The following is a 27567-nucleotide window of genomic DNA, read 5'->3' as shown; positions in this document are numbered from 1 at the left end:
AAACTGACAAAAGTCAATATGATATTACAACATTTTTTTATTTGGTAGCACATATCTTTTAAACTCTAAGGACTTCAGCTAGTATTTGACAAAAAGTAACAGTATTTAAGTTACATGAAAGCTGTATTCATTCTACAAACATTACATACAAAATAGAAGGTAAGTACTTTTTATCTGTATTCTGTCTTACAGCTTTTAAAACAATGAGAATAGTAGAAATAGAGACTGGTAAATGAAATGTCCAGTAAGAGGGCTAAAGTTTGCTAAATACTTCCTTCAACAAACAGAAAACACCACTTCAAGCTTTTGACCACAGTTCTGTAAAAACTGCAGCAAATACAATTAAACTGTTTAGTCTTGCTTTCTAGTCAGTGTATCAATAGATAAAGTAACTTGTGTATAAGGCCTTGCAACAAAAGAGGAGTAATACAATATTTTGGGCAAAGAGAACTAAGAGGAAAAATGTAGATCCCAGATATATCTTTTTTCTCTGTAGAAATTATTTTATCCCTACTAGGCAATATCCTCACATTTTGCCCAGCCAATTTATCCTTTTTATAAAGGGCCTCTTAATGCCTTATCGCCAAGATATCCCCCCACACCTAACTGCTGATGTTCTGTAGTGTAGACACACACTTCCAACTTCATCTTCCAGCTGGTTAATGCCCTAAGGGCCAAAAAGAGAAACAACCAAGCAACCTTCTTTACAAGTTCTTTATACCACTAGTTCTCAAAGGAGGGTAAAGCTCATTTTTTTCTTCACTGCTACCTGCCCCACACCTACCACAGGTGGACAGCAACCAGTGAAATGTAAACATGTCGGCAGGCAGGTGTTGAACAAGTCATCATGGCAAAAGGAACATGAGCTGCCTTTACCTAAGGAAGGATCAGCCTAGCATCAGGCTGGAACAGAAGCATTTAAGATTCCTGAAGTGTGCCGCCTTGCATGTGTCTTCTGTGCTGCAGCCTCACAGAGGAGCAGCTAAAAATTGTACATCCTAAGTCCTTTTACAAAACCTAATGCTTAAATTTAGATGCTGTTGTCCTTTTAAAAAATAATACATAGCTGTACATACTCATTTAAGTTTAGAATATTTAAAAAAGAAGGATATACCTTCTGCTATTGGTAGAAAACTAGAAAGTCCCAATTTCAGTAGTGCTATCACAAGAAGATGAGCACTGATGGGCAAAATGCCTTCTGACTGGCAATCACATAATCAGAGTTTTAAAGCAATGTTTTTAAACGACACCTTTTACTGATACAGAATTTTTTTTTGGTTCATATCAGAATAAAATATTCTGTACATTATATATAAATATATATATTATAATAATACTCTTTACAAATATAAAATATCTCATTCAGAGATCCAAAAAGTGCTACACAGACAAAGTCTGGTTGCTGGATAGTTCTGTAACATTTTCTCCTTTACATTCAAATGTAAAAGATTTCTGTTGATCTAACTAAAACAAAACTTTGCTTTAATCTCATTCACATTAGTTTTCATTTTTTGATCTTGTCTAGGCAAGACAACTTTAAAAAAAATCACATTTATTTAAGGATTGCATCCTGCCTTACATTGGGTATGAGTACCCAAATACAAAATACTGATACCTTGCACTAGTTCAGAATGATGCAGTCACATTTAAATTGCTGCATTTCTCAGGGAAAAAATATGGAAGTGGAGAATTTATCATTGCCTGGTCACCATCTCTCTGTATTTGGCCAAGGAAACTTACACATGGCTTATATACTAAAGGTGGTGATGAGATTTCTGCAAATTCCCCACTCCCAATGCAGCTCTCTGCATCATGACCCACAACATTCCCAATAGTCCCACAACCCTAAAGAGAAGATTTTTGGAGGATTCAGTGGGCTGTAAATAGAAGGAGTCAGAAAATCTCATTCTGTGAACATGAATGAATTCTGCCCTTTTCAGGGAAGGAAAGTTAGGTTCTAAGATACTGAATGTAAAATGCACATATTATGTACTTGGTTATCTACCCCTAAATACAAACAGTTCCAGAATGTCCTTGCCAGTGACTCTTCAAAGAACCAAGGAAAAAGAGGCAGAAAACGTACAGAAAAAAAGTAACCCAAACCCCATGGCAAGCTTCCTCAGTGAAACTACATGCAAGCCCACCAAATTAGCTTATACACCTAAAACTGTCATTTGTATGCCTTGTACTGACTGATTTAAAAGTTAGGTCTGCTTAAGCTCACTATATCAATGCTCTTAGGCACACCTCATTTTCATAGGATTGGGTTGTGAGTTGTTATTCACAGAATGACTTTGACACCATTTCTTAAAGCTAAAGCTCTTCTTTTGCCTTCAAAGAAAGAAGTGTTACTTAAATGTTAAGGTTTTGTCTCTCGGTTTTTTATTCATCTGTGCTGCTGCCTTCAAAAGACCACTTTTTGCAAGGGAGAAAAAGGAAAGAACACTCTTTTCCTGCTTTTGAAATTAAAACAGAGGGCAATCTCATCAGAAGCCGAAATCCAGCTCTGCCCCCACAACCCAATCTGAGAAACTAAGAAACAACCATGCCACAATTCAATATATCACTGTAAGTGACAAACAAGATTTGCACAGGGGCAATAAATAGTCCAGATGGTGGGATGTGAAATCCAGCTTCTGTGCCTGATTTGCTTTAACATTTGCATCAAAGCTGATGACTTGTCATGGAACTACATTTCCCCCACTTAAATACTTTGTTCATGCTGTCCAAGAATATTTACACACATTTCCCTGCTGGTAACATTTTTCCAGCGGCACCACTCTAAAAATCCTATAAATACACTATAAAGTCTATAAAGGACTACATAATGTTTGGGAGAGCATATTTCTTGATCTGTACCTGAGCAAGGTGTCAAAGGCAGTGAAGGACAGTCAAGGGCGGCAGTCACAAACCTGCTCAATGTCATAGACCTCCTTTGGGCAGTCTGCAGACAGGATTAATGGTGTGTTCTCTGTCACTACAACATCATCTTCTATGCGTATACCAATGCCACGAAATCTTTCAGGGGCACTCACGTCATCCTCGGGGATGTAGATGCCTGGAAATAAATGTGGCAATCCAAAACTAAAGGGCCTGGGTTAAAAACTATGTCACAAATATGCAGCATGTCACTAATGATTTATTTTAAAACATTTATAAACCACTTAATATTTCAAAAAAACTAACAGAATTTAGAAGGCAGGATACATGAATACAGTCGTACCTCAGCTCCCAAACACCTCGGGAGTCAAACGTTCCGGCTCCCAGGCAATTGAAAACTGGAAGTGAGTGTTCAGGTTTCCAAATGGTTTTTTGGAAGCTGAACGTCCTGCGTGGCTTCCGCTATTGTTTCCGGCATGCCTGCGCAATCAGAAACCAATCGGAAGCCACGCCTTGGTTTCCGAACGTTTGGAAGTCGAACGGACTTCCAGAACGGATTCCGTTTGACTTCCAAGGTATGACTGTAAAGGCTTCATTTTCTCAGATTAAGGAATCAACTGTCCAGTCCTCTCCGGTATTAATAAAGAAATTCAATTGCACTCATCTTCAACCCTGATACAAATATATGACAGGACTGAGGAAGGCTATGTGGGCTCACACTAGAGAAAAGACTCTAAACAAGCAAGAAGATTGTGAAAAATAGCTTTGTCCAGTAGTGGTACAATACAAGGACACACAACTCTGCATATTGCATTCGTTGGTACAAGATGGAGGTGGGTGACATAGTCTATTGGTTAGTTATTCATGTCTCTGCAGATGCCTGCTATACAGTGTGGACGAGTCGTATAGTGTAAAAAGAAAAGATTTGCTGATAGTTTTCAAATATGCAAAAGGCTGTCAGAAAAAGAGGAGCACTTAACCACCAAATCCACTGAAATGTATGTGCAACTTGTTTAAATCACAGAGGAAAAGATGTAGAGCAGTGGTCCCCAAACTTTCCCCCCCTCACAGACCACTTGTAAATTGCCAAGTGTCTTGGCTGATCACTTAATGTGTTTTTGTTTGTTGTAGCAATTGCAATGCACTATGCAAGGTGCTGTATGATTTCTTATTGAATTTTTATAGACATGTCACAGACCATTTTAATGAAGCAGGCTCATGGACCACAGTTTGGGAACCCCTGATGGAGAGTTTATGCAGTAGGAAGAACCTCCCCATTCTTAGCCCCAATTCATACATTTGTGTCAGGGGCTCAGGAGCAGAGGCACAGGGAAAAGAGGAGATGGAGAGCGAAGGGGAAGAATCCGAGGGGAGCGTAGGAGAAGAGGACAGTGGACCGAGGGATTCCACGAGCCTCTCCAGCGAATCGGAAGATTCACAGAAGGGGGCGCCGGTGGCCAGGGCAAGGGGGGTCCCAAGGGGGACACCCCAGAAGCAAGGGGCCAGCGGGAACTCCCAGAGCCGCAGTTGGAAATCAGGACCAGCTTCCCCACCAGAGCATAGTGGGGGGGAAGAGTCACAGGTATCGGGAGTAGCGTCTCCCCCAGCAGGGAGAGGAGAGGAGTCAGGGCTGACCACGCCTCCATCGGAGAGTCAGACAACGGAGGGGAGGTCAGATCCGGCCAGTATCCCGGAAGAGGGAAGCAGTGACAGAAGTAGTGTAACGGTTAGGAGGAAGGTCACTGGGTTGGCGTGAGAGGCAAGTTCAAATGTACAGGAGCGTGGGACAGCAGAGAATGAGGATTGGGAACCGGGTCCTAAAGCCCGCCGGAGGGAGGGGGAGGAGCTAAGCGACTCAGCGTCGGAAGAGTCCAGAAAGGGGAATGCCCCAGCGGGCAGGAGGACCCAGAGAAGAGAGCAGCGGAAAAGGTGGAGCAGGGCTAGGATCTTAAACTGGTGTCAGAGGGGAGGAGATTCAGACGGGACTTTGCCGATCTAGGGTTTAAGACGTAGGGCTGCGCGCTGCGGCTTTGAAATGGAAATTGAACTTCAATAAAGACTTTTGTACATTACGACAGCCTAGCGTTGGTCCTCTGTGAGCTGGGACCTAGAGGCAGCTCTGACAGTTTGCCTTTTAATGAGGCATCACATTGAAATCAGTTCTCCAGTGGCTTGAGTAGCTGCTTGCCTTGAGAAGATTGATAGGCCTTGAGATGCTCCTGTGAGCCCTATCCTGACCCACACTTTAGGCAAGGTGAGATCTGCCACTGCTCAAACAGTGTCACACCAGTGTAGCATGCTGTGGCTATTCAGCTAGGTCAGTAATCTTTGTTTCTAATGCAGGTATTTTTATTAATGAGGGCTGCCAAGGCAGTTTACAAAACCAAATTGAGAAAACTAAACAGTAATAGAATTAAAGCAGAGCGTTGAAAACCAAAAAGGGTAGAATTAAAATCCACAGCCTCCAATTAAAAACTATTAAAAGTCTCCACTGCTTGCCTAACAGTCATCACGGATGAACCAGTCTAACTTCCCTAAGGAAGGTAATTTTATAATGGGACCTGCCACAGAAAAGGCTCTGTCCCCCATTCCCACCAACTGAACCTCTTTTGCTGATGGAAGATGATCTCAAACTAAAAGCAGCTTTGTATTGTTATTGCTGGGGGAAAAAACCAGCAACATGTTGCACTACCATGCAGGTGAATATGAAATGTCAGCAGCAACTCTGAACTTACACAGTGATCCTAAATATACAACCATGATTCTGACCCGTACCAATGCACAGGTTTTTCTGGGGGTTTCCTCATTAAGTGCATCTAGTGTTTTCTTCTTGTAGAAGACACAGCTAAGACGGTGAACCATCGATACATCCACAGTAGAATAAAGCTTGTGGAATCTCTTTCCTTAACAGATGTTAATGAACTAACCTGGCCCAACCTACAGTATTGCAAGTTCTACTGAAATAATACCCTATTTTATGTGCTCAGAGCATTTTGGAAAAATGTAAGTTGTTGTGTTTAGTATAGTGTCAGCGCCCCTAGAAGCTCAAGTCTTGCTCAGCCCTCAGGTTATTGTCCTAGGTTTTACCAGATGCTGCCTACACGTCTCCTAGCTTTTCATCATTGCTGTAAAAGCTAGAAATGTAAGAACTTTAGAAATGTGAGAACTAGGATTCTCAGGATGGCAAGTTAGGAGAAAATACCATATATGCCAACCGAATGGCAATTCTGTGAACCCATGGTATACATGCACATACATGTATGTTTATAGTTGTAGGCATTTGTATACACAAGTGTCTATACATGCACACACAGTCCTGCAAACTTTATTCCAGCATTGTTGAGAAGGTGTATTTTTACCTGGCTCAATGGTGATCACCATGCCTGGCTGGAGGGGGATCGATCGAGATACATCAGGGGTGTCGTGAACATCCATTCCCAGATAATGTCCTACATGATGAGGGCAGTATTTCCGAACAGCCTACAAGACAAGGACATGTTCCTAAAGTGAGCAAAATGTGAAGGGATGCACACATTTCTTCAGTGCTGAGAGCGGAAACATACATTGAAAGGGAAGTATGCAACTAATTCATAGTTATTGCTTCTGTACAACTAGCATCATTTGTTTCTTCTCATTTGCCTTCTTGTTCCTGAGCCTCTCACACAAAACAAAAATGTTTTGGTCCTAACGTTCAAATTCACAGGCAGCTGGTTAAAGATAAAAAGGAAGCCTCTAGCACAAACAATATAAGGAACTTATTGTTGTGACTACAACTAGCTCAGTGACCTTCAAATGTTTTGCATTAAATTGCAGACCTATCAGTAGGAATCAGCTTCAATAGCCAAAAATGCAACCTCCATTTTGAGATACAGTTTTTCTCTGACCTCTTAGGTGCACTTAAACTGTGCTCATGAAGCTCCCTGAAACATCTCCCTGACTACCACTGGAAGGCAGGAGTACTGCAGCTAAAAGGATCACTTGTCTGTCTCACCACAATAATTCAGATTTTCCAACAGCTAATTCACAAAATGCTCTTTTTAACTGGGCAATGTGTAGAATAAGGGTCTTCACCTTCTTCCACTAGCCAACATAGGCAGTGGTTGGAATTGCTCCTAGTACAGTGGTACCTCAGGTTAAGTACTTAATTCGTTCCGGAGGTCCGTACTTAACCTGAAACTGTTCTTAACCTGAAGCACCACTTTAGCTAATGGGGCCTCCTGCTGCTGCCGCGCTGCCGGAGCACAATTTCTGTTCTCATCCTGAAGCAAAGTTCTTAACCTGAGGTACTATTTCTGGGTTAGCGGAGTCTGTAACCTGAAGCGTATGTAACCCGAGGTACCACTGTACTTGCCTTCTCCCAGTGAAGGGGAATAGGAGGACACACACTGACTGCTGTCCATCTTGAGCAGACAAGTGCCTTTCTCTAGCAGGTTGTCCCCAGGGTTTGTTTTTGTTGCGTGTGGGGAGCACATTCTGCATTTTTTTGGTTTATTTGTTTTTGTACATTTTAACTGTTTTTTCGTATAAACAGAAGAAAACTAGGGACAAATTGAGAAGTATTGCCACAAAGTTGCAGAGAGTTTCAAAGTATATGTGCTACAGTTTGGTTGGAAATCAGACATGATTTCCAACCAAACTGTAGCACGTATACTTTGAAACTCTCTGCACACTGACATCATGCAAGCATCTTCACTGTACTTTATTCGCCACCTGCTTAGAACATTTTTGTTTAGCCAAGCCAATCCAGACATGTAGATGTTGATGCATTATCTCTTTTTCATTTTCATTTCATTGTTTTTAAATGTCTTTCATTACTTGTTTTTATTTAGTTTTAATATCTCTTTTACACCACTTAAGAGATTTTGTTACAATCAAGTGGAATATACATTTTTAAAAATAAAATACGGTAATTCCCCCCCCCCCAACCCAAAATCTTCCTCCACAATAATCAACGTGTTCTCAGGTGGCTGACAATAATTGTTTTGCACAGTAAATAAAAAAAGAATGCCACGAGGAATAAAGGTCTTCACTAGTGGTTTGAGTTCTAAGCACTTTACATTTTTCTGTTAACTTCTCCATCAAGGCTAAGGTCTAATCTGTTTTTACCATTTGTCAAAGGAATTTAATGTACCTCCAATATCTAGCTACAATGCGTTTGGCTGCCACAAAAAAGAAATATCAAGAAGTTCTTAATACAGTGGTACCTTGGGTTACATACGCTTCAGATTACATACGCTTCAAGTTACAGACTCCTCTAACCCAGAAATAGTGCTTCAGGTTAAGAACTTTGCTTCAGGATAAGAACAGAAATCGGGCTCCAGCAGCACAGCGGCAGCAGGAGGCCCCCATTAGCTAAAGTGCTTCAGGTTAAGAACAGTTTCAGGTTAAGTACGGACCTCCGGAACGAATTAAGTACTTAACCTGAGGTACCATTTACAGTGGTGCCTCGCAAGACGAAAAGAATCCGTTCCGCGAGTCTCTTCGTCTAGCGGTTTTTTCGTCTTGCGAAGCAAGCCCATTGACGGCTTAGCGGATTAGCGCTATTAGCGGTTTAGCGGCTTTTAGCGGCTTATCGGCTTAGAAAAAGGGGGAGGGGGAAGGAGAAAAAAACCGCAGGAACTCGCAGGACATTTTCGTCTTGCGAAGCAAGCCCATAGGAAATTCGTTTTGCGAAGCACCTCCAAAACGGAAAACTCTTTCGTCTAGCGAGTTTTCCGTCTTGCGAGGCATTCGTCTTGCGGGGCACCACTGTACATCAAATTCTCAGCCTCACCTTCATAAACTGAAAGCAATGCTAGCTCAGTATTGTTGTCACTGAGCTGCAGTGACTCTCCAGGTTCTTTTCTACCTGGCAATGTCAGGGATTGAACCAGGGAGTATGTGAATGCAGCTGATTTATGGCTCATCCTCTGTGTGCATTTATTAAAGGATATATTCAGTCTGATGCAAGTCACAGGATTGGCTTGTACTTTGAACAGGGTCTCTCTAATTTGCAACATCTTTCGATGTATCATAGAAAGGGAATTGAATTTTACTTTTTTTAAAAGCTTCCTATAGAGGTGAACATCTGATCTCCCTCAAATAATTCCAGGGAGTGGCAATCAAAAGAGGGAAATAACCTGTGCTGAAATACTATTTGTGCTTGTATCAGTCAATCAAAGAACAAAGCAAGAAAAACACACCTGTTGTGTGCAGCATTACCCAGCGAAACAGAATCAAAGTGACTCGTTAATAGACACTTCCTGAATAGTCGGATTCCTACTTTTTATGAGAACAAAATCGCTCTGTGAGCATACCTCCCGTAACTCTCACCACCACCACAAAATGAAGCATTTCCCTCTCCTCGCCTGCCCCCTGTGGCAGTTCTGTTTAATGATATCACAGACAAGTTAGAACAGTCCCACCCCACTCAACTGACACTTGTCAGGAATTAAACTATTGCATGCCTGAGTTAGCTGAATGTTCTGCCATCTGCTGCACAAGAGAGGTACTGCTACCAACCTTTGGTTTTACAAGACACATCCTTTCTGGACCTGCAACAATACCAGAAATCCCAGAAACACCCACATTGGCAGGAAGTTGGCACATCAAAATTGCAATGGCCAGTTTTGAAGTGCCTGTTTCCTTTTTTTTTTTTAAATGGAGAAAGGCAGCAGATTGCTTCCTTCCATCATTATCTACTCAAAGTACCTTGAAGAGGTGGTTCTCAGTGGTGCTTTTCTGTAGGATCCCCAAATCTTTTAGCTTCTGTCCAGTGAGGGTCAGCATGAGACTGTAAATGTTCTCTAGGCTCACGCCTGGAGAACACAGCCTCAAGCAGGATTTCTGGACTTCCAGTACAGCCTGGTACAATTCTGCTTGGGGACTGGTGAACCTGAGAATGAGAGACAAATGCAAACAACTCCAAGCAGGGTTTGAACAGGAAGGAAAGCCTGTCCAGGCTACAATATAATGATGTGATGTGACCCTACCGAAACTGTTCCACATCAGAATGCAGGTTTGAATACTTGCCTCTTATCAAATACTCTCTACGCATCAAAATGTGGTATGTTAAGGAGAAGACAAGGCTTAAAATGCTGGCTTTCCACACAGGAAGGGGAATGAGTGCCCAATCTGTAGTCTTTTTAAAAAGTAACTTCTGTGTTTTCCAGATAGAACATACAAAGTACAGTGGTACCTCGGGTTACATACGCTTCAGGTTACAGACTCCGTTAACCCAGAAATAGTGCTTCAGGTTAAGAACTTTGCTTCAGGATGAGAACAGAAATCATGTGACGGTGGTGCAGCAGCAGCAGCAGGAGGCCCCATTAGCTAAAGTGGTGCTTCAGGTTAAGAACAGTTTCAGGTTAAGTACGGACCTCCAGAACGAATTAAATACTTAACCCAAGGTACCACTGTATGCACAAAATATGAATACAAACTATGTATCCAAACAGAAGCCCCACCTGCATTCTGAAGTGGAACAGAACCATGCGAAATATCTGAATGAGTAGAGTAGTTCTGCATCACCACAACCATAAGCCATTACCCTCATGCTAAAATTTGTGAAGCAGGCTGATCGTTGTGTACTGAGAAAGAACATGCAAGTATAAACAGGGGAGAAAAGCCCCTGAAGCACAACAAACTAGAGAAAGGACAGTGGTGAAGCAGAGACACTTTTCAGGAAACTCAGCAGAGCAAAGCTATCACAGGTTTATTGAAATTGTACCTGGATTCATTTCCCCAACACCCTCCCAAAACTCCCCAACATATAAGATGCAGGCATGCTCAGAAGGCTGCAAGCTGCAGCTCTCTCATGACCTCAAAAACAGTGCGGTATTCTCCTGCTGGGAATAGAACCTACCTGCCATTGATGGGCCAAGTGCGGGTGATGTCGCTTACATAACCAGAGTATTCGCATCCCCCATCCAGTAAAACCATTTCTCCATCCTGGGGCAGAAGAAAAAGCAATTCATGCAACCAGAGGCAGAAAATAAGAGAGAACTCTTTGAACTTGAATATATGCATAATACTGGGTGGGATAAACTACTACTACTTTTTCATCAGACAGAAGACCAGGGTGTTGGAAGCTGTTTTCCAGCTGTAGTCCTGCCCTTTCCTGAACATCCTGTCTGCCTAGGTTCGGCCAAAGCAGTTTTAAAAAGTTGGTGCCATGTTTGCTCAAGGCAGTATGAGATACAAAATAAGCATCTTCTAATCAGATCAGCTTCTCCTAGTGCAGTGCTCTAAAGAAAAATTCTGAGTTGCACAGAACTCTACCAGCCAATAGATTAGACAGATGGGCGATTCTTAGCTATACAAAAGAGGAAAAGCTGTTTATGCACAATTACAGATTGTTCCAATGACCCATGAAGCCAACTGCAGATAATGCAGGAATGCAGACCTGTGACCTTCCTTTGAGCATTGGCCATGCTATCTGGAGATTATGGGAGCAACAGTTGAACCATACATGCAGGGCCACAAGTTCCCCATTTGTGTCCTAAAGGTAAATGAATATGTTTGAAATGTTTTGCATTGCCCATGATTTAGCTGAAGTAACTAAAATCTTTGTCATAGATGCCGACTTCATGCTCTCTACCTTATGTAAGTCCCTCTAAATGTAAATGGTCACCCTATTTTGATGGGTTCTTATTAAAATCACAGACTGCTTGCAGTATAAGGCCTGCCTGCAGAGACTTGAATGGGACGTAATCATCACACTCACTGACTTTTGAAAAACACACCATTCACTTATTTTAATAGGATTGATATAATATTATTTTATAACATGCTGGAAGCATATTAAAACCTTATTGTGATCTCTCTGACAGTTCAGCTCAACTGGATGGAATGCGTACAAAAGATTCTGTTGTTCTGATAAACCTCGAAATCCATTTCAGGGCAGCTGTGATCAGTGTTCTTAAGTTCCAGAAGGGAACGGTGGAGATAAAAGACCTTGTTTTAAGAACTGAGTCTCACCAGTAATATGCTACTCTAGAAAGAGTCCACCTGCTGCCCTGCGACAAGAGGGCCTCCCTGTGCTTGTGCGCTTCAGCTGTTCATTATCATTCCTATATCCCCCCAATCTCCCTCCAAGTAATCAGAACAGTGAAATCCCTTCCTTAGTCAAAAGCCTCCCTTTCCCCCAGCAATTATTAGTCACCTGTTAAAAAGCATCATAATTTTGGAAACTGGCAGGCATCATGTGGCCCCATTCACCAGTTTCTTTGTAAGGAAAGGAAGGAAGAGAACATCTACTTCTGAAGAAATGCTTTTCTTAAATGACTGAATAATCAAGACCTGGACTCTGTGACACTGCATTCAAACTAAGAAGGGGGAAACAGTGTTAGGGGAATTCTGCAGGGACCATCCAGATATGAGAACATGCATTACATCTGTTCAGTTTTTGTGTGCAGAAATATAATCCCTTATTATTCCCCCCACAGGGAGCATCATGTTTGATGTAGATGTATGAGAACGTCCCAGAAGTTCCTTGCTTGGCTTTCTCGAGAGGGAATCCCTGTCTCTAGATACAGGGTAAGCAGAAATACCCTGGGACAGAGTAGAGCTGGTTTTACTTTAGTAATGTGTATCTCAATAAACCATTCAGGAACAGGACTGTGTAGTCCTCTTTTTAAGATGTCTTAGTCCTGCTCTTTCTTCACTGCTCTCTTCAATGGGCCAATGATCACACGCCCCTCAAGGACAGGTGCTGCTGCAAAACTACTTGAGTTTGAGGCTTTGCCATCATGGTGGTTAATATATACAAGTAATAGTCATGTAACTGGGCCAGACATTGTGATTATTTCTACACCAGCAACCCTGATGGTTGATGGCATCAGCCAGACCATTCAGTTGGGTTGATTCATGCAATACGAGTCACAATAACTTACAGCAAACATGGGACCCTCCAAGCTCATGTCATCCAAATAGGTATCTAGTCAATTACCAGAGTTGAAGAAAGGGGGATACAGAAGATGACTGTCTGAAAATATTCTCTAAGGTAGATCTTTTCTACACTGACTTGGAAATTGGCTTTGTTCCCTGGAGGACTCTCTTTGCCTTCAAACACATTTTCGTTGCCTCCAGAATCTTTCTTCTACCCTTCACAAATCAACCGACGACACTGGTACACAGTAGGAAATAATATAACAGCCTTCCCTTAACCTGGTGCCCTGCAAGCATTTTGGACTACAACTCCCATCAGCCTCACCTAGCAAGGTCAATGGTCATGGATGATGAGAGTTGCAGTCCAACAACATCTGGATGGGTTAGGCTGTAGCTAGACTCTAGCACAGTATAGACACATTGGATTCGCAGGACACTTCCACGGTGTGCTGATTACTAGAAAAATCTGAAATGGTGATGTTTGTATAGCTCTCATTCAGAATGGGGGACTCAAATTGTACCTCCAAAATCAATGAGCTCCCACACTAGCAAGAAAGGTTAAGTTTAGTACACACGTAGTCATATAGCAGGGAAGGGGAACCTTCGGCTCGCGAGAAGATGCTACATTACAGCTGCCATCACCCCTGATGGACTGGACTGGCTGATGAGAGTTGTATGTAGCCCTGCAACATCTGTTGGGCCACAGGTGTCCCACTCCTGTCATACATGGAGCTGTTTATAAATCACTCTTCAACTTAAATAAATCACTCAGCCACCATATCAAAATTCAGCATGTAGCAATTTTCGAAAAGTGTGAAAACCTGGCATGTTTGCCTCTTACGGTTAAAACTTGAGACGTGAAGTTTAAAGCATAAGAGAGAGCAGACATGCCAACACAGAATAAGCCAATCTGCACATGGGGTGGAATGTTGGGCACCAGGAGTTCCACTGTCTCTTCAAATATTTGCATTTGGGAAAGGGGTGCTTCCAGTAGCAGGCAGGAAAAACTGATGCTTGCTGAATGCAAAAAAAAAAAAGAAAAAAAAAAGGAGAGAAATCGCAATTAACAGAAAAAAGACAGGGAATGAAATACTGGCTTATGAAACAAGGCTTATCTGACCAAAACACTATTTGCTCACTGAGCACACAGTGGTATGTTTGGAGTGCTTCTGACATTCTGCACATTTCAAAATGTATTGGGCCAAATAAATCTTGTTTTGGCAACTTCCGAGATTTCATCACTCCTTTCTTTGCTTGCAGAATGCAAGCCTCCTTTACTAAGACACACACACACACACACACACACACACACAGAGCGAGAGAGAGAGAGAGAGAGAGAGAGAGAGAGAGAGAGAATGTGTTATGTACAGACACCCTCTGAAGGCAATTACTATCATTGAATAGTGAAGGTTCAGTTGTCAAACCGAAGATCTTAATGGGAAGATTTGCCAAACAACAGTAGTTTTGGAACCAGTCCATGTGAACTCTGTGAGGACAACACCCAAGATAAATGTTACAGCTTTTCAGATTCAAGTCAGATATGCAAACCTAACAAGGAAAAAGCACTGCAGAGTCACTCCATAGCTCAGGCTTTGCCGAGGTATACTCCTGACCACACCCTTTCCTCCATGTTAAGCTAACTATGGTAAGAGATGGCGTGCACACACACCCATGAAGCAGAGGTCACAACTCTGAGGGGTGCACAAAACAGCAAACATGGGTCAGAATAAAACTTCTCCAAATAGTTTTGCAAGGCTTCAGAAAGATGAAGTTATCAGTAGGTTGCAGTAAGAATTGTCAGAATCCATTTGGTTACCTTGATGAGCTGGTTGTTTTTCACATAATGCAAGGTGTTGGATCTGTTGCCACCTGCAACCACAGGAGGATAAGCCAAAATATCAGCACCACGAGCCCGGCACTCAAATTCAAACTGGAATAATTAAGTTGGAAATAAGAAAACCCATTAATTCTAGCTCAGGATTGCACAGTACACATCCAAGCCCTTTTCTGCTTGTGCATCGGACAACAAACCAATTAGGTGTAGAGGATACAATGTTGGGCGTGAATTCACTGGTAGTTTTTAAGTGGCTAAATCAATTACAGATTTACACAACTCCCTTTGCCTCAGACAGTTCTCCCATTTGTTGTATTTATCTCCTTGATGCTTCTGATTTGGGCTCATTGGATGAACTGTTTGAAAGAAATGTGGAAAACCAGGAGGCACTTCTAATTCCATTAAGCACATTCTCTGTGGCAGGCTCAATCCATATGCTAGCCAATTCATTTCTTATGCAAGGAAGAAAGACTTGTAGGTCTGTACAATGTGCAATATAGAAATATTCAAGTCATTATGCTTGTGTGAAAGAAATACACATTCTTGGATATGAAGGTATAAAACCCTCATATGAGTGCATATGAAATAAAAATATTTGTTGTTTGACTAACAAATGCAAAATTGTAAACACCTCTTAAGGTTTGCCAGCTTTTTCCTAAACTTCTCTGAAGCCTCACTGCCATGTCTGTTATCCTTTTGAAAGGAAGTAAGTTTAGGGAAAGATGCATAATGAGTTGTGGCAGAGCAAAGGTCTATATTAAGCTCCCATTGTTGTCTTAGAAGGAAAACTAACAGTGCAATCCTCCACATGTCTACTCAGAAGCAAGTCCTAGTGAGGCCAATAGGACTTATTCTGAAGTAGAAGGTAAGATAAGATAAAGGTAAAGGACCCCTGGGCGGTTAAGTCCAGTTAAAGGGGTGCGGCGCTCATCTTGCTTCAGGCTGAGGGAGCATACGTTTGTCCGCAGACAGCTTTCTGGGTCATGTGGCCAAGCATGACTAAACTGCTTTTGGCACTACAGAACACCAAGATGGAAACCAGAGTGCACAGAAATGCCGCTTACCTTCCCACTGCAGTGGTAACTATTTATCTACTCATACTGGCATGCTTTCGAACTGCTAGGTTGGCAGAAGCTGGGATAGAGTAACAGGAGCTCACCCGTCGCACAGATTCGAACCACCAACCTTCTGATTGGCAAGCCCAAGAGGCCCAGTGGTTTAGACCACAGCGCCAGCCGTGTCCCCTATGAAGTATGTGTGCATAGGACTGCTGCCTAAGAGGTCAATGCAATACTAAGAGGGGGATGTTATTGTTTCGTTTTTGTTCTATTTATCTGTGCTTTTATCCTGTATTTTTATCTTGTGAACCACCCTGAGGTCCTATGAAGGGCAGTATATAAATTCAATCAATCAATCCAGCCCAACTACATGAAGAATTATGATGCTTTCTCGGATACTACAAAGCACATACCTTAGCATACAGAAATGCTTCATCCACTGGAGCTTTGCTTGCAAACATTGTCTCCACAAACGCCTGTCAAAAAGTCAAATATAGAATAAGCATAACTTAGGACCCCAAACCGATCTATGGCCTGTGATGACATTCATCTCTACAGCTATTCCCAGAAGGCTTTTACTGCTGTGAAAAAGGCTGTGAAATGCCTCTTTCACAGCATTTCACAGCCAACACAGAGCATCACCACTACTCTGAATATGGCCACTTGAACCGGTACATAAAACCACCAATGTATGAGCTTAAGAAAGTTGTCCTAAATATCAGCAGTGACTGAGGGTAAGAGGCTTCACATGCCACATTTTATGACAATGACCTGACCCCAAATCCCCACACCCATTTCCCATGCTAGCTTTTGCACCACAAAAGAGGGAGATATTTGTACAGTGGTACCTCGGGTTAAGTACTTAATTCGTTCTGGAGGTCCGTTCTTAACCTGAAACTGTTCTTAACCACTTTAGCTAATGGGGCCTCCTGCTGCCGCCACAACACGATTTCTGTTCTCATCCTGAAGCAAAGTTCTTAACCTGAAGCACTATTTCTGGGTTAGCAGAGACTGTAACCTGAAGCGTATGTAACCCAAGGCACCACTGTATTAGGATTGTATAAATTTTCAAAACCATACCCTTGTTTCTGATATTACCCTCAAAAGCTGACAGAGGTTTGTTCATGAAAGTCTGAAACAAAGCCGGGTCAATTATGTACAGCATCTTTCAGTTTCTCACACAGTTGTGAGCTTGCCTCCATGGTATAAAGCCCACCTGGGTCTGGATGTATATCTGCTAGGACTGCTGTAAATACACTCTAATCCTGGTTGAGGAGGGGAATACAGTGGCAAGATTCCAAACACTTGGGATCTCTTCTTGGCTTTGGGAAAACCACCATTAGTCAGGTATGTCCCCCACATCTAACACCCGTTAAACAAGGTAGCCAAACATGGGAGAAAAACACATTGCATGCTCCAATACAGATCTCAAGGCAATCTGTCCAGACCAGTCACTTCTGGCTTTATGGTACAGCAGCCTCTGGAAGCAGAGCCATAACTACTCAATTCAATTCAAACCAAGCCACTGTTAGCACAAGCCATGGTTTCTGATACTGATCTGCTATCTAATCTAAAGTAGTGATTCTTTACTTGAGAAATCATGCTTAAGCTTCATTAATCTTCCGTAATCATGGCTTAATGTGATGCCTGAATTAAGCCACTTGACATCAAACCATTGTTTTCTTTTACAATGCAATAAAATAATGTCCTTAATGAGTAAATAAAGTTGCAAAGCTTATCTAAAGCAACATGAATATTTATGGTAACAAGCGTCTATACAACAACACAGTATATGCCAACAAAACAAAAAGTTGTAAGATTAAGAGCAATAATAGTGTCGGATTTACTTATAAAGCCCCTGATCCACTTTCACAGGCTTTGGTACCCACTTGTGGGTCCCAGCCCATAGGCTGGTAAACACTGTTCTAGAGAAGAAATCTGAATGTTGGAAGATTCTGGACAGAGAAATGGAATCCACCACTACAATACATAATTGTGAACACCAATTTGGATAGCTTTAAAAGGGGTTAAAAGAATTCATGGAGAATAACACGACCAATTGCTGATAGCTGTGCTGGCTGTGTACCACCTGCAGTGTTTGAGGTGCCATGCCTCTGAATACTAGTTGCTAGGTAAACAAAAGTGGGAGGTCTGTTGCATTGATGTCCTGTTTGAATGCTTCCTATAGGCACCTGACTGGCAACTGTGCAAACAGGGTGCTAGAATAGATGGGCTTTTGGTCTGATCCCAAAAGGCTCTTTTTTATTCTTAGTAATAGTTCTATTTGGAAAAGGCGAACCAGGAATTACTATAATTAAATATATTGTTATAAAAATCTATAGTCAAACAGCATGTTTTCAAATTTAATTTGAGGTTGATCTTATCCCACAACATCAGAAATCATTTCCATAATGGATTATTATGGATTTGTAAAGGCCAGTTCTGCTTCTTAAAAATGCCCCTCAAAGTTTATTCCAAAACACTGCATTCTAAGACCAACCACAGGATGTCACTAGATACATAACCCAAGATGGAATTGGCTCAGATTGTGAAACTAAGTAATAACGAAGAAGATCAAGTACATTTGGTTCCCACTTGATTGGTGTTTTGTTGAATATTGCTTGTAAGCCGCCCTGAGCCCAGCCTTGGCTGGAGAGGGTGGGGTATAAATAATAATAATAATAATAATAATAATAATAATAATAATAAGAAATTAATTGTTGTGTTAGCCAATAAAGGTCTTGCCATATTGGAAAGCTTAGTATACAAATGCCTTCCCATAAAATTGAAGAATGTATTTTCCTTGGGATTACCCACTTATAAAAGAACAGTCCCCAGAACAATCCAACCAAAAGCAACCCAAGTATGTCCACATCCCATCTTCCCTTTGAAAAGTGTTTCTGCACCATGTCAGATTTTCTGTTAACATCCTGTTAGGCACAACTGCCTTGTCCCATACCTGTGATGTCACCTTGCCAGCAATCTTCATTCTCTCAATCTCTGCAGCAGATTTAACCAGTCGTAGGTTTTGCACTAAGTGCCTGATTGCTCGGATACGATTCTTGCTTCTAGCTTTGACTTCTGCCAGGTGTAGCAAGTAATCAGAATGGAGTTGTGGATGCACAGGTTTAGCAAAATCATACCAAACCATACTAGATTCATCTGTGAAACAGAATATAAACACATGTTAGTTTAATTAGCCATATATATCTTGGGGGAAATCAGTACTTTGAAAATTTGCCTGAAACGAATTAGCAAGAACTATTGCTGAAACTATTCTTTCTATTCTAATGCACCATCCACTTAGAAACAAAATTGTATACTTATATCTTCTATATATTTTGGAAAGTTTGCCTGTTCTCCATGCATCTGAGGACAACACTTAAGGTATCTTAAGCAAGCTTTACATGATGAGATCAAACAGCAGGTTTTCATCTCTGTTTGAATACAATTTTGAATCAAGGTAGCAGACTGAACCTTTCAAACCTGCACTGATTTTAATACTTAAAATTCCTGAGCAATGCTGGGTATGAGGCTTCCAGCTAATTATAAGCTGAGAAAATCATAGAGCTGGAAGGTACCTTGGAGGTCATCACACACCCCCCCCCCCCGCTCAATGTAGGATCTAAAATGCAGGATACAATTATAGATATTGCACAGCAGAAAATTGTCTGTGTAAATAGGATATCCACTTTCCTCAATGTAAATATGTCATCTAATCTTATGGAAAACCAGGCCTTTGGATGATATATGTCAGAAAGAAGCAAGCCTGTCAAGTAGACACATTATTCTTCCCTAATAGTCATTATTCAAATAAAGGGATCCTGAAGGGACAATGCAAATGTTTGCCACGGTACTGAAGACTTCTGTGATTTTTCTACTATATTAGTAAAGATCCCTGAGCCACAGGCCATCCAACAGCCGCAGGAGAATCTAAAATGTTAATTATGTAACTTTTCTCAAATATTTTTAAAGGGGTGGGATTACAACTAGGTAGCTGGGAGCACAAAATTCCTTTGCATGTTTCCACTATGCTCTCCACCTGTGAGCAACCTGCCCAAAGGCTTTGTACACCCTGCCGAAACTCCTACCAATCCACATCTCCTATATGTTTCTTCTTCTTCTTCTTACCTTTCAATTTAGCCACCAGGTGCCTAAACTCTTCTATGGTATATGCTTCATCCACGCCCGTGAGAGCCACTGCCCCGTCTGTACCAGACCGCGGTCCATCCCATAGCTCCCTGCTTGGATCCCGCCGTGGGACAAACAACAGAGCTTTGTGGGATGGCAAAGGTTTGCCAGGCATAGTCTGTAGCACCAAGATGCTGTCAGGCTCCTGGAACCCGCACAAATACAGGAAGTTAGTGTCCTGGTGGAAGGTGTACGGAATATCATTGCTCATGTAGTAGGTAGGATTGGATAGCAGAATCACTGTGTGGTCCATGCCTGGCACCTCTTTGTGTATCTGAGCCATCAACTTGTGTCTACGGAGAGCATACTCCACTTGCGACAACCCCGGTGTTACTTCTCCTGTGAACAGAAATCAAAATAGCTATTCTTGTTTCAAAAACACCTCTTCATGCTGTTAATTTTCTGCGCTATGCTGCTAAGCAGCAAATTTCCCTCCTCTAGCATGTCATTGCTCCTCTCAATTTACTCTCCTTTCCACCTCACATCCCCTTTTCTCTTCATCACTATTCTTTTCCCTACTCCAAGATGGGAAACTTGCTGGACTCCAGCTCCCATCAGCATCAGCCAGAATAACCAATGGCTGGGGTGATGGGAATTACAGTCCAGGAACATCTGGAGGGCTACAGGTTGGCTACCCCTGCCCTGCTCCAATGTGTACACATTCTCAGCTTATTTCACAGTCATGTGTAAGAAAAAAAAAGCTCCATTTGAAATTAACATTAATTCTCAAGGCATTCCACAAACTAACATAAGGATATTAATTTTTCGATTGGAGAATAGGTGATGATGGAGGAAGAAAATAGGTACACTTTAACCCAATTGAAATACTACACTTTTTCAGCTTCTGGATATTGCACAGGCAATGGTAGTGCTGGGTGCAACCTTTAAGGTGAAGTCAGAAGAGATATTAGATTGCCCAGCGAAAATTTCTCCAAAACTTATCAAGCTTCTAACAGTGAACAATCATCGGACTATTTTTAGTATTATAAGCTATGTACCTAATAGCTCCAAGGAAAAATTCTCTTTCTCGGAACTGCAGATTTAATCTGTCAACCACATTTTATCTGCAAAGAATGCAAAGTACAGAGTCTTTTTAACACAACTGGACTGAAGAAACAAGAGCTGCTGATTGCAAATGAGGTACACTCTTGGCATAATCTATGACCACAATCCTGCACTCATACATGTTAATGAAGTTAAGTGGGACGTTTTATGTGAGAACTGCACCCTTAGGCTACAATCCCTAAGCAAGCTTACATGGAAGGAAGTCCCAGTGAAAATGATAGGAGAGTAATGCTGCAAGCAGTTATATGAGGTTCTCAAGCCAAAGGTCTTTGCCTAGATGTTTATGCTACCTGTTTCATATGGCTACCTTGCATTCAGAATTTTTTCCTTTACAATAATCTGGGTTGCCTCTAATGATCCCATGAGTGGCATTCTGCTCCTAGAAAGGTCACTCCCAACACCTGCTAATGAAAGGGGGTGGAGGCAACCTCTGCTCATTCCAGCCGCTGTACCTCTGCTGAAGGACCCCCCCCCCCCCAGAATAGCATGGGAGGTAGTGCAGGCAAGAGGTAGAACTGGTGAAAATTATGCCTCCCACTTCCACTAACAGGTGCCTCCACTGGATCAAACCCATAATGAAGAAAGTACAGTGCAGACTGAAAAGTACACTCAGAGACAACATGCCAGTGAATTCCAGTTGCTGTAGGAATACAGTAGGGAAGGGTTGTTTTCTTCATGTTGTGTTTGGAGGCTTCCTAGAAACATTTGGACACTGGGAAGCATATTGCTGGACTACATGTTCCATTAGGGCCTCTCTTATGTTGGAATGGGACGCAGGTGGCGCTGTGGGTTAAAGCCTCAGCGCCTAGGGCTTGCCGATCGAAAGGTCGGCGGTTCGAATCCCTGCGGCGGGGTGCGCTCCCGCTGCTCGGTCCCAGCGCCTGCCAACCTAGCAGTTCCAAAGCACCTCCGGGTGCAAGTAGATAAATAGGGACCGCTTACCAGCGGGAAGGTAAACGGCGTTTCCGTGTGCGGCTCTGGCTCGCCAGAGCAGCGATGTCACGCTGGCCACGTGACCCGGAAGTGTCTCCGGACAGCGCTGGCCCCTGGCCTCTTAAGTGAGATGGGCGCACAACCCCAGAGTCTGTCAAGACTGGCCCGTACAGGCAGGGGTACCTTTACCTTTACCTATGTTGGAATGGAAGAACAAGGGTTCAGTTTTATAGTAATCCAGTAATATTTTGTCCTAGTTTGCAGACCACCTGAAACCACAATTAAGCTTTAGTATACTTGCAACGTGCTAAATATGGGACCATAAATGTGGACGCTTCGCTCCTTCCTCACCATGGCCACTGCCATGCTGCTTGGAGCTAAGCCATGCTTTGGCTTCACATCATGTCTGAACCTAGATTTATGGTTTGTCTCTTTCCATATATAGCATGAGCTTGGGTTCAGACACAATGCAAAGCCAAAGTATAGCTTAGATTCTGCCAGTGTAGCAGCAGCAGCAAGAGTGGAGAAGAGAATAAACTGGATGTTATTTTAGTCACATGCAAGAATATGTTCACCTTTAAACCATACTTAAATTGACATGTGAACCAGCCCATAGTAATGTAATTTTAACTTACTAGTAGAAAGGCAGGGTATAAAATAATACACAAATAACCACACAGTGCATTCCGATACTAATTTGATTGAACTCAGTGGGACTTAAACATGCATGACAACAGGATACATGTTTGGAGAGAGAGGCAAATCATAGAATACAAATGGAAAATAAAGGTGTTTTAGATAAAGGAAAAGGATTGTCACTTTTGGAAGAAAGCATGGTTGAATAACAATGAGTTTCAAGTGTGGGTGAATGATTCCTTTTCTGGAACACTGATTGCTAGCTATACAGTCGTACCTTGGATCTTGAATGCCTTGGCTCCCGAATAAATCGGCTCCCCAACCTGGAAGTGAGTGTTCTGGTTTTTGAACGATTTTTGGAAGCCAAACGTCCGCTGGGGCTCCCACAGCTTCCGAAGCCGCACTTTGGTTTTTGAACGTTTGGAAGTTGAATGGACTTCCAGAATGGATTCCGTTCGACTTCCAAGGTATGACTGTACAATTAAATGACGGTCCCAGGCCTAATTTACAAATGTCAATCAAGCAGAGAGGGTTTTTTTATTTACAAACTTTTTTATTTCACTCTTCTGTCAGAAGCACATCAGTAAAATGACCTAAAGGCCTATTGGAAACAAAACTGTCTTCCCTGTCCACTTGAAGACTCATAAATATGGGTCCAGACTGCCATGGGAAGGTATTCCAGATTTTTGGTGCTATGATAAGGAAGGACCTGACATTCTGCCCACCTGCTGCAACTCTGAAGGTAGGAAAATATGGAACTGGTGTTCAGAAAAGTTCTTAGGGAAGGAGGTAAGTTCTGTCAATCATAAGAACTACAGTGGTACCTTGGGTTAAGAACTTAATTCATTCCGGAGGTCCGTTGTTAACCTGAGGTAGCACTTTAGCTAATGGGGCCTCCTGCTGCTGCTCAATTTCTGTTCTCATCCTGAAGCAAAGTTCTTAACCTGAGGTACTATTTCTGGGTTAGCAGAGTCTGTAACCTGAAACGTCTGTAACCCGAGGTACCACTGTATGTGGAATTTTTTTTCTGCTGCTGCTGTCATGGAAATATTTGTTTACCATACCTGCTTGGTTTACATATTGCCTTTGCTCACACATGTACGCTTTCCATTCTCCCATTTCACTGTTCTATACTTAAAACTTTTGCTGTATTTATCTCAAGTTTTATCTCATATTGGGATGCTCTATTATTTTAAGCAATGAGTCTGAACTGATTGAGAAATGTGTACACAGGGATGATACCTCTTTGGAATTTTAGGAAATACTTTCTGAAGGTGAATTCCACTAAGGATGTACAATTTTCCTCCTCTTCATGCAAAATAAAAAGAATCTAATGACACAGCTTAGAAACTAGTGTCCGTGGATGCTATCCTATGCAAACATGGCAGGGAGTAAGTCCCACTGAATACAGTGTTTCTTAAGGTAAAGGTAAAGGTACCCCTGCCTGTACGGGCCAGTCTTGCCAGACTCTAGGGTTGGGCGCTCATCTCACTCTAGAGGCCGGGGGCCAGCGCTGTCCGCAGACACTTCCGGGTCACGTGGCCAGCATGACAAGCTGCATCTGGCGAGCCAGCGCAGCACACAGAACGCCGTTTACCTTCCCGCTGGTATGCGGTCCCTATTTATCTACTTGCACCCGGGGGTGCTTTCGAACTGCTAGGTTGGCAGGCGCTGGGACCGAACAACAGGAGCGCACCCCGCCGCGGGGATTCGAACCGCCGACCATGCGATCGGCAAGTCCTAGGCGCTGAGGTTTTACCCACAGCGCCACCCGCGTCCCTACTCCACCCATTTCTTACCTCTGAGTAAATATGCTTAGGACTGTACTGAAATGATCCTTACCTGGTTTCAGAAGATGTGGATGTGTGAAAGGGCTAGGTTGACCTAGGTACCGGTTTGGAATCTTCCTTTGCTCAACAGGCTGGATGGACAAATTCCGAAAGAAACAGAACTTGCAGTCTAAAAGAAAACAGCTGCATTGTGTCAAGGTGAAAGACCTTTCTAGGTGTAATACAGTCAAGTCACACGCTTGCCATTCTTAAGAACTGTTCTTTTCACCTTTCTTCTAAGGCAAGTCCACATGGAATAACCTGCAGTGCAAGCCTATAAATGTCTACTCAGATGTAAGCCCCACTGAATTCACATGTACTTACTCCAAAAAGTAGCTATGGATGGCAGATTCAAAAAGATTTAAATCTTCAATTTACTTACAAATGTGACAGAACAGAATTGCACAAATTCTCTTTAACTTTCAGAAAGGACATCACTTTTAAGATTTTTGTTTGTCTGTCCTCAGTATTTATTTCCATCTCAAAGGCTGCAAATACCTTAGCCATGGAGCTTACCCTCCTTTTACCAGGGTAAGGTTAACTGATACTCTTCTACTAGAGGGGTAGGAAACCTGTGATTTCTAGGGAGGGCACAGGTTCCCCACACCTGTTCTACAATATAACTAAAATATTGCAGTGATGCTTCTATTAACTACTAACCATCCTTTCAAAACCATACAATGAGATTAAAGAGAGAGAGAGAGAGTGTGTAAGAATGTGACTGTATTGCAAGTTACATTCTGGTATTCCTTTTATCTCTTCCTGTGCAACACAGTATTTTTAGCAGTATTTGTTTTGTAAGGACACAGTCCTAACTCTCCTTTGCCCTGGTAGACCTTGTAATGCTTATGTTTCTCTTCCTTAAAACTGAGTAGGGAGTACTACATGACATGAAAACATTTTACCATCTGCCCAATTATTAATGCACTCTTATCAATATAGATTTTATTCATATGCACTTGGAATATACTTAAAATATTGAGAATCAGACTTATTTGAGGGGGGCGGGTATCAAAGTATTTCATTCAAGTGCCAAAATACTACGTTTGAATAAACTGCTAACATTCACAAGAGTGGGGAACTAGGTGGGTACATAAAAATTGCTAATAGACATCATTACAGACCAAGAATACAATCTAGAGAAAACCAGTAGTAGCTGAGGTTGAAATCCTGTGCATAAAAACCATTGAATTAAGTTGGGTTGGGGATGCCAAACTCTGCAAAGGGCTGCAGCTGTAGAACCCAGTCCCTGCGTAGGTTCAGGGTCTCCTATACACACTTCCTTAAGAGCAAGCCCAGTTGCACACAATAGGTGTTTCCGAGCAAATATGCATGAGATTGGACTACATACTCACTGAAGTTAATGGAAACTAGAGTGATGACTGTCTACTAGAAGGAATTACCCAATTATTACCCCTCATAAATCTGCTCAGGAATGCAACTTTTCAGCTTTATACTTTGCATGTTTACTCAGAAACTCAATAGGACATATTCCAATATAAGTACTGTATGAATAGGCTGCCCACATTTTCATGTAGAAATAAATCCAACAGAATTTAAAGGGTCTACCATCAGGTAAACATGCAGATGAATACAACCTCCCTCACCGCTTGCATTTTGCAGCAGCATCCCCAGGTGCAAATACTACTGAGCTCCGTAGAACTTTCTTCCTAGAAAGGGTGCTCAGGTCTACAAACTTAAGACCCAATCCAGTCATTGCATTCTCAGAAGTCCCACTGAATTCAATGGAACTTAATGCTCACATAAGTGTTTGCAGAGGATTGCAGCCTGATCTTATGCAGAGTTGGGCATGCCTAAGCCTGCTGATGTCAATAAAGTTAAGTGTACCTTGTACTGCATAGAATCCAGCTACCCAGAGAGTTTGGATTCTCTATTTTACACCATAAACTAGCAATTCAAGCATAACAAGTTTTTAAAAATAAATTTAATTTTCCTTTTAAAGAAAACTCAGTGTGATCATACAGGTTTTCCTATCATATAAATCTTCATTTTTTACACATTTTGGAAGGTGACATACAGTATAGTATGAAAAATATAAAAGAACTAGATTATCTTTAGCATTCACTTTCTCAGTTAAAAACCTTTAATGTATGTCCTTTTAATCTGTACTGTGTAACAGATTGTTTCAAAGGTTGACAAGGAAGCTTAACCTTATTATTTTTTTCCAATTCAACAATTCAAAATTAGTAAGATAAACAAAAGACTTTGAAACAATGGATATTTTTATTTGCTTTTATAGAATTGCACAAAAATATATCAGAAATGTACAATTGGAAGGGCCAAAATAAAGAGGTTTGAACAAATGCAAGTGTAAGAGAAACTATACCAGGTAGTTTCACAAACTACACAAAAGACATAAAACTAAAATCCAGCCATGCTTGAAAACACAAGTCCACTAATCTCTGTGTGGAAGAGTTAAAACACATAATTTCTCCAACTGAGAACAATGAGACTTAAATGAGTATATAACTCAGCTAATTCATGGCCAGAAATGAATTAAGGTAACGAATTTTAAATTAAATGAGAATTTCTGCTACATAATATTTTGGTCCTATCTTGAGATTTTAATGAATTGCATTGTCTGAAAACCATGCTCTTTTTTTATGACCTCAGTTCTGAATTCAGAAGTTGATGAAGTTTTATAGACCCTAAACATCCGATAACCTTTGTCTTTTGTCTTTATATGAAGTCTTCCGATTAACCTAATATGACCTTCTGAAGATTTTGTGTCTCACCATAGAAATATATTTTAACTGGATTAATAACCCAGTTACATAAAATGGTTTCCGTTGTCCATAGTAGAAACTAAAGTGCACACACAGTGGAACCGAGTGCCTAGCATAAGGAACTTCCACCCTCCCCAGAACGAAGGAAGCTCATCTTTAGAAGGAAAGAAAGTCTCTGACCTGAAAAGCTGCACATGCCCCTTACAGGCTGCATAAGTCTCTGTGCTAGGAACAACACCATGGCTGAACCTGCAAAGACAGCACCCACCACTACAGGGCGATCTCTGAAGGGAAACCGGCGTCCCTCTTCCTCTCTTTCCCAAGTCCCCACTCCCTAGCATGCCAGCCTAAACTAAGCTCAAATAGACCGCAGGCACGTTGAGAGGACCTTCTCCGCTTTGAGTCGAAGTTTGATGGCGTCATTACGCCCATTTCGACCGGAGATTGCATCCCACTTCCTTCCTTCCGAGGAAAATGTTTACTTTGGCGACTAAGTAAAACGCCTGCATGTAAAAACAAACACGGGG

At 41.8% G+C, this 27567-nt stretch overlaps 1 protein-coding gene across 2 annotated transcripts; it reads right to left on the bottom strand.

The window, feature by feature from the left end:
- Window positions 1-19: 19 nt before the first annotated feature.
- On the bottom strand, window positions 20-27444 carry XPNPEP3 (X-prolyl aminopeptidase 3). 2 transcript variants are annotated; one of them, XM_079993906.1, is made up of 10 exons: window positions 27221-27444; window positions 24307-24423; window positions 19771-20169; window positions 18599-18801; window positions 16053-16115; window positions 14564-14677; window positions 10724-10809; window positions 9571-9754; window positions 6240-6360; window positions 20-3058 (listed from the first exon to the last, which is right to left on the bottom strand). In XM_079993906.1, the coding sequence occupies exons 1-10, from the start codon at window positions 27279-27281 to the stop codon at window positions 2892-2894; spliced, it is 1515 nt and encodes a 504-aa protein (XP_079850032.1). In that variant the 5' UTR covers window positions 27282-27444; the 3' UTR covers window positions 20-2891. The 2 variants fall into 2 exon arrangements, with proteins under 2 accessions (XP_079850032.1, XP_079850033.1); XM_079993907.1 differs by lacking the exon at window positions 27221-27444 and adding an exon at window positions 20829-20894.
- Window positions 27445-27567: the final 123 nt, after the last annotated feature.

The sequence above is a fragment of the Podarcis cretensis genome (assembly GCF_951804945.1).
Source record: "Podarcis cretensis genome assembly, chromosome: 10".
NCBI lineage: Eukaryota > Metazoa > Chordata > Lepidosauria > Squamata > Lacertidae > Podarcis > Podarcis cretensis.
Note: the sequence above shows the minus strand (reverse complement) of the source record. Positions and strands in the feature narration are given on the sequence as shown.

Bases quoted from the DNA above. Each gene is read 5' to 3' on its own strand.
- XPNPEP3 (XM_079993906.1), bottom strand. From the start codon at position 27,281: ATGGTGTTGTTCCTAGCACAGAGACTTATGCAGCCTGTAAGGGGCATG. The intron at 20,170-24,306 runs GTAAGGATCATT...TTCTGTTCACAG, and splicing joins TCCACATCTTCTGAAACCAG to GAGAAGTAACACCGGGGTTG. The intron at 3,059-6,239 runs GTAAAAATACAC...ATTTATTTCCAG, and splicing joins GGTGATCACCATTGAGCCAG to GCATCTACATCCCCGAGGAT.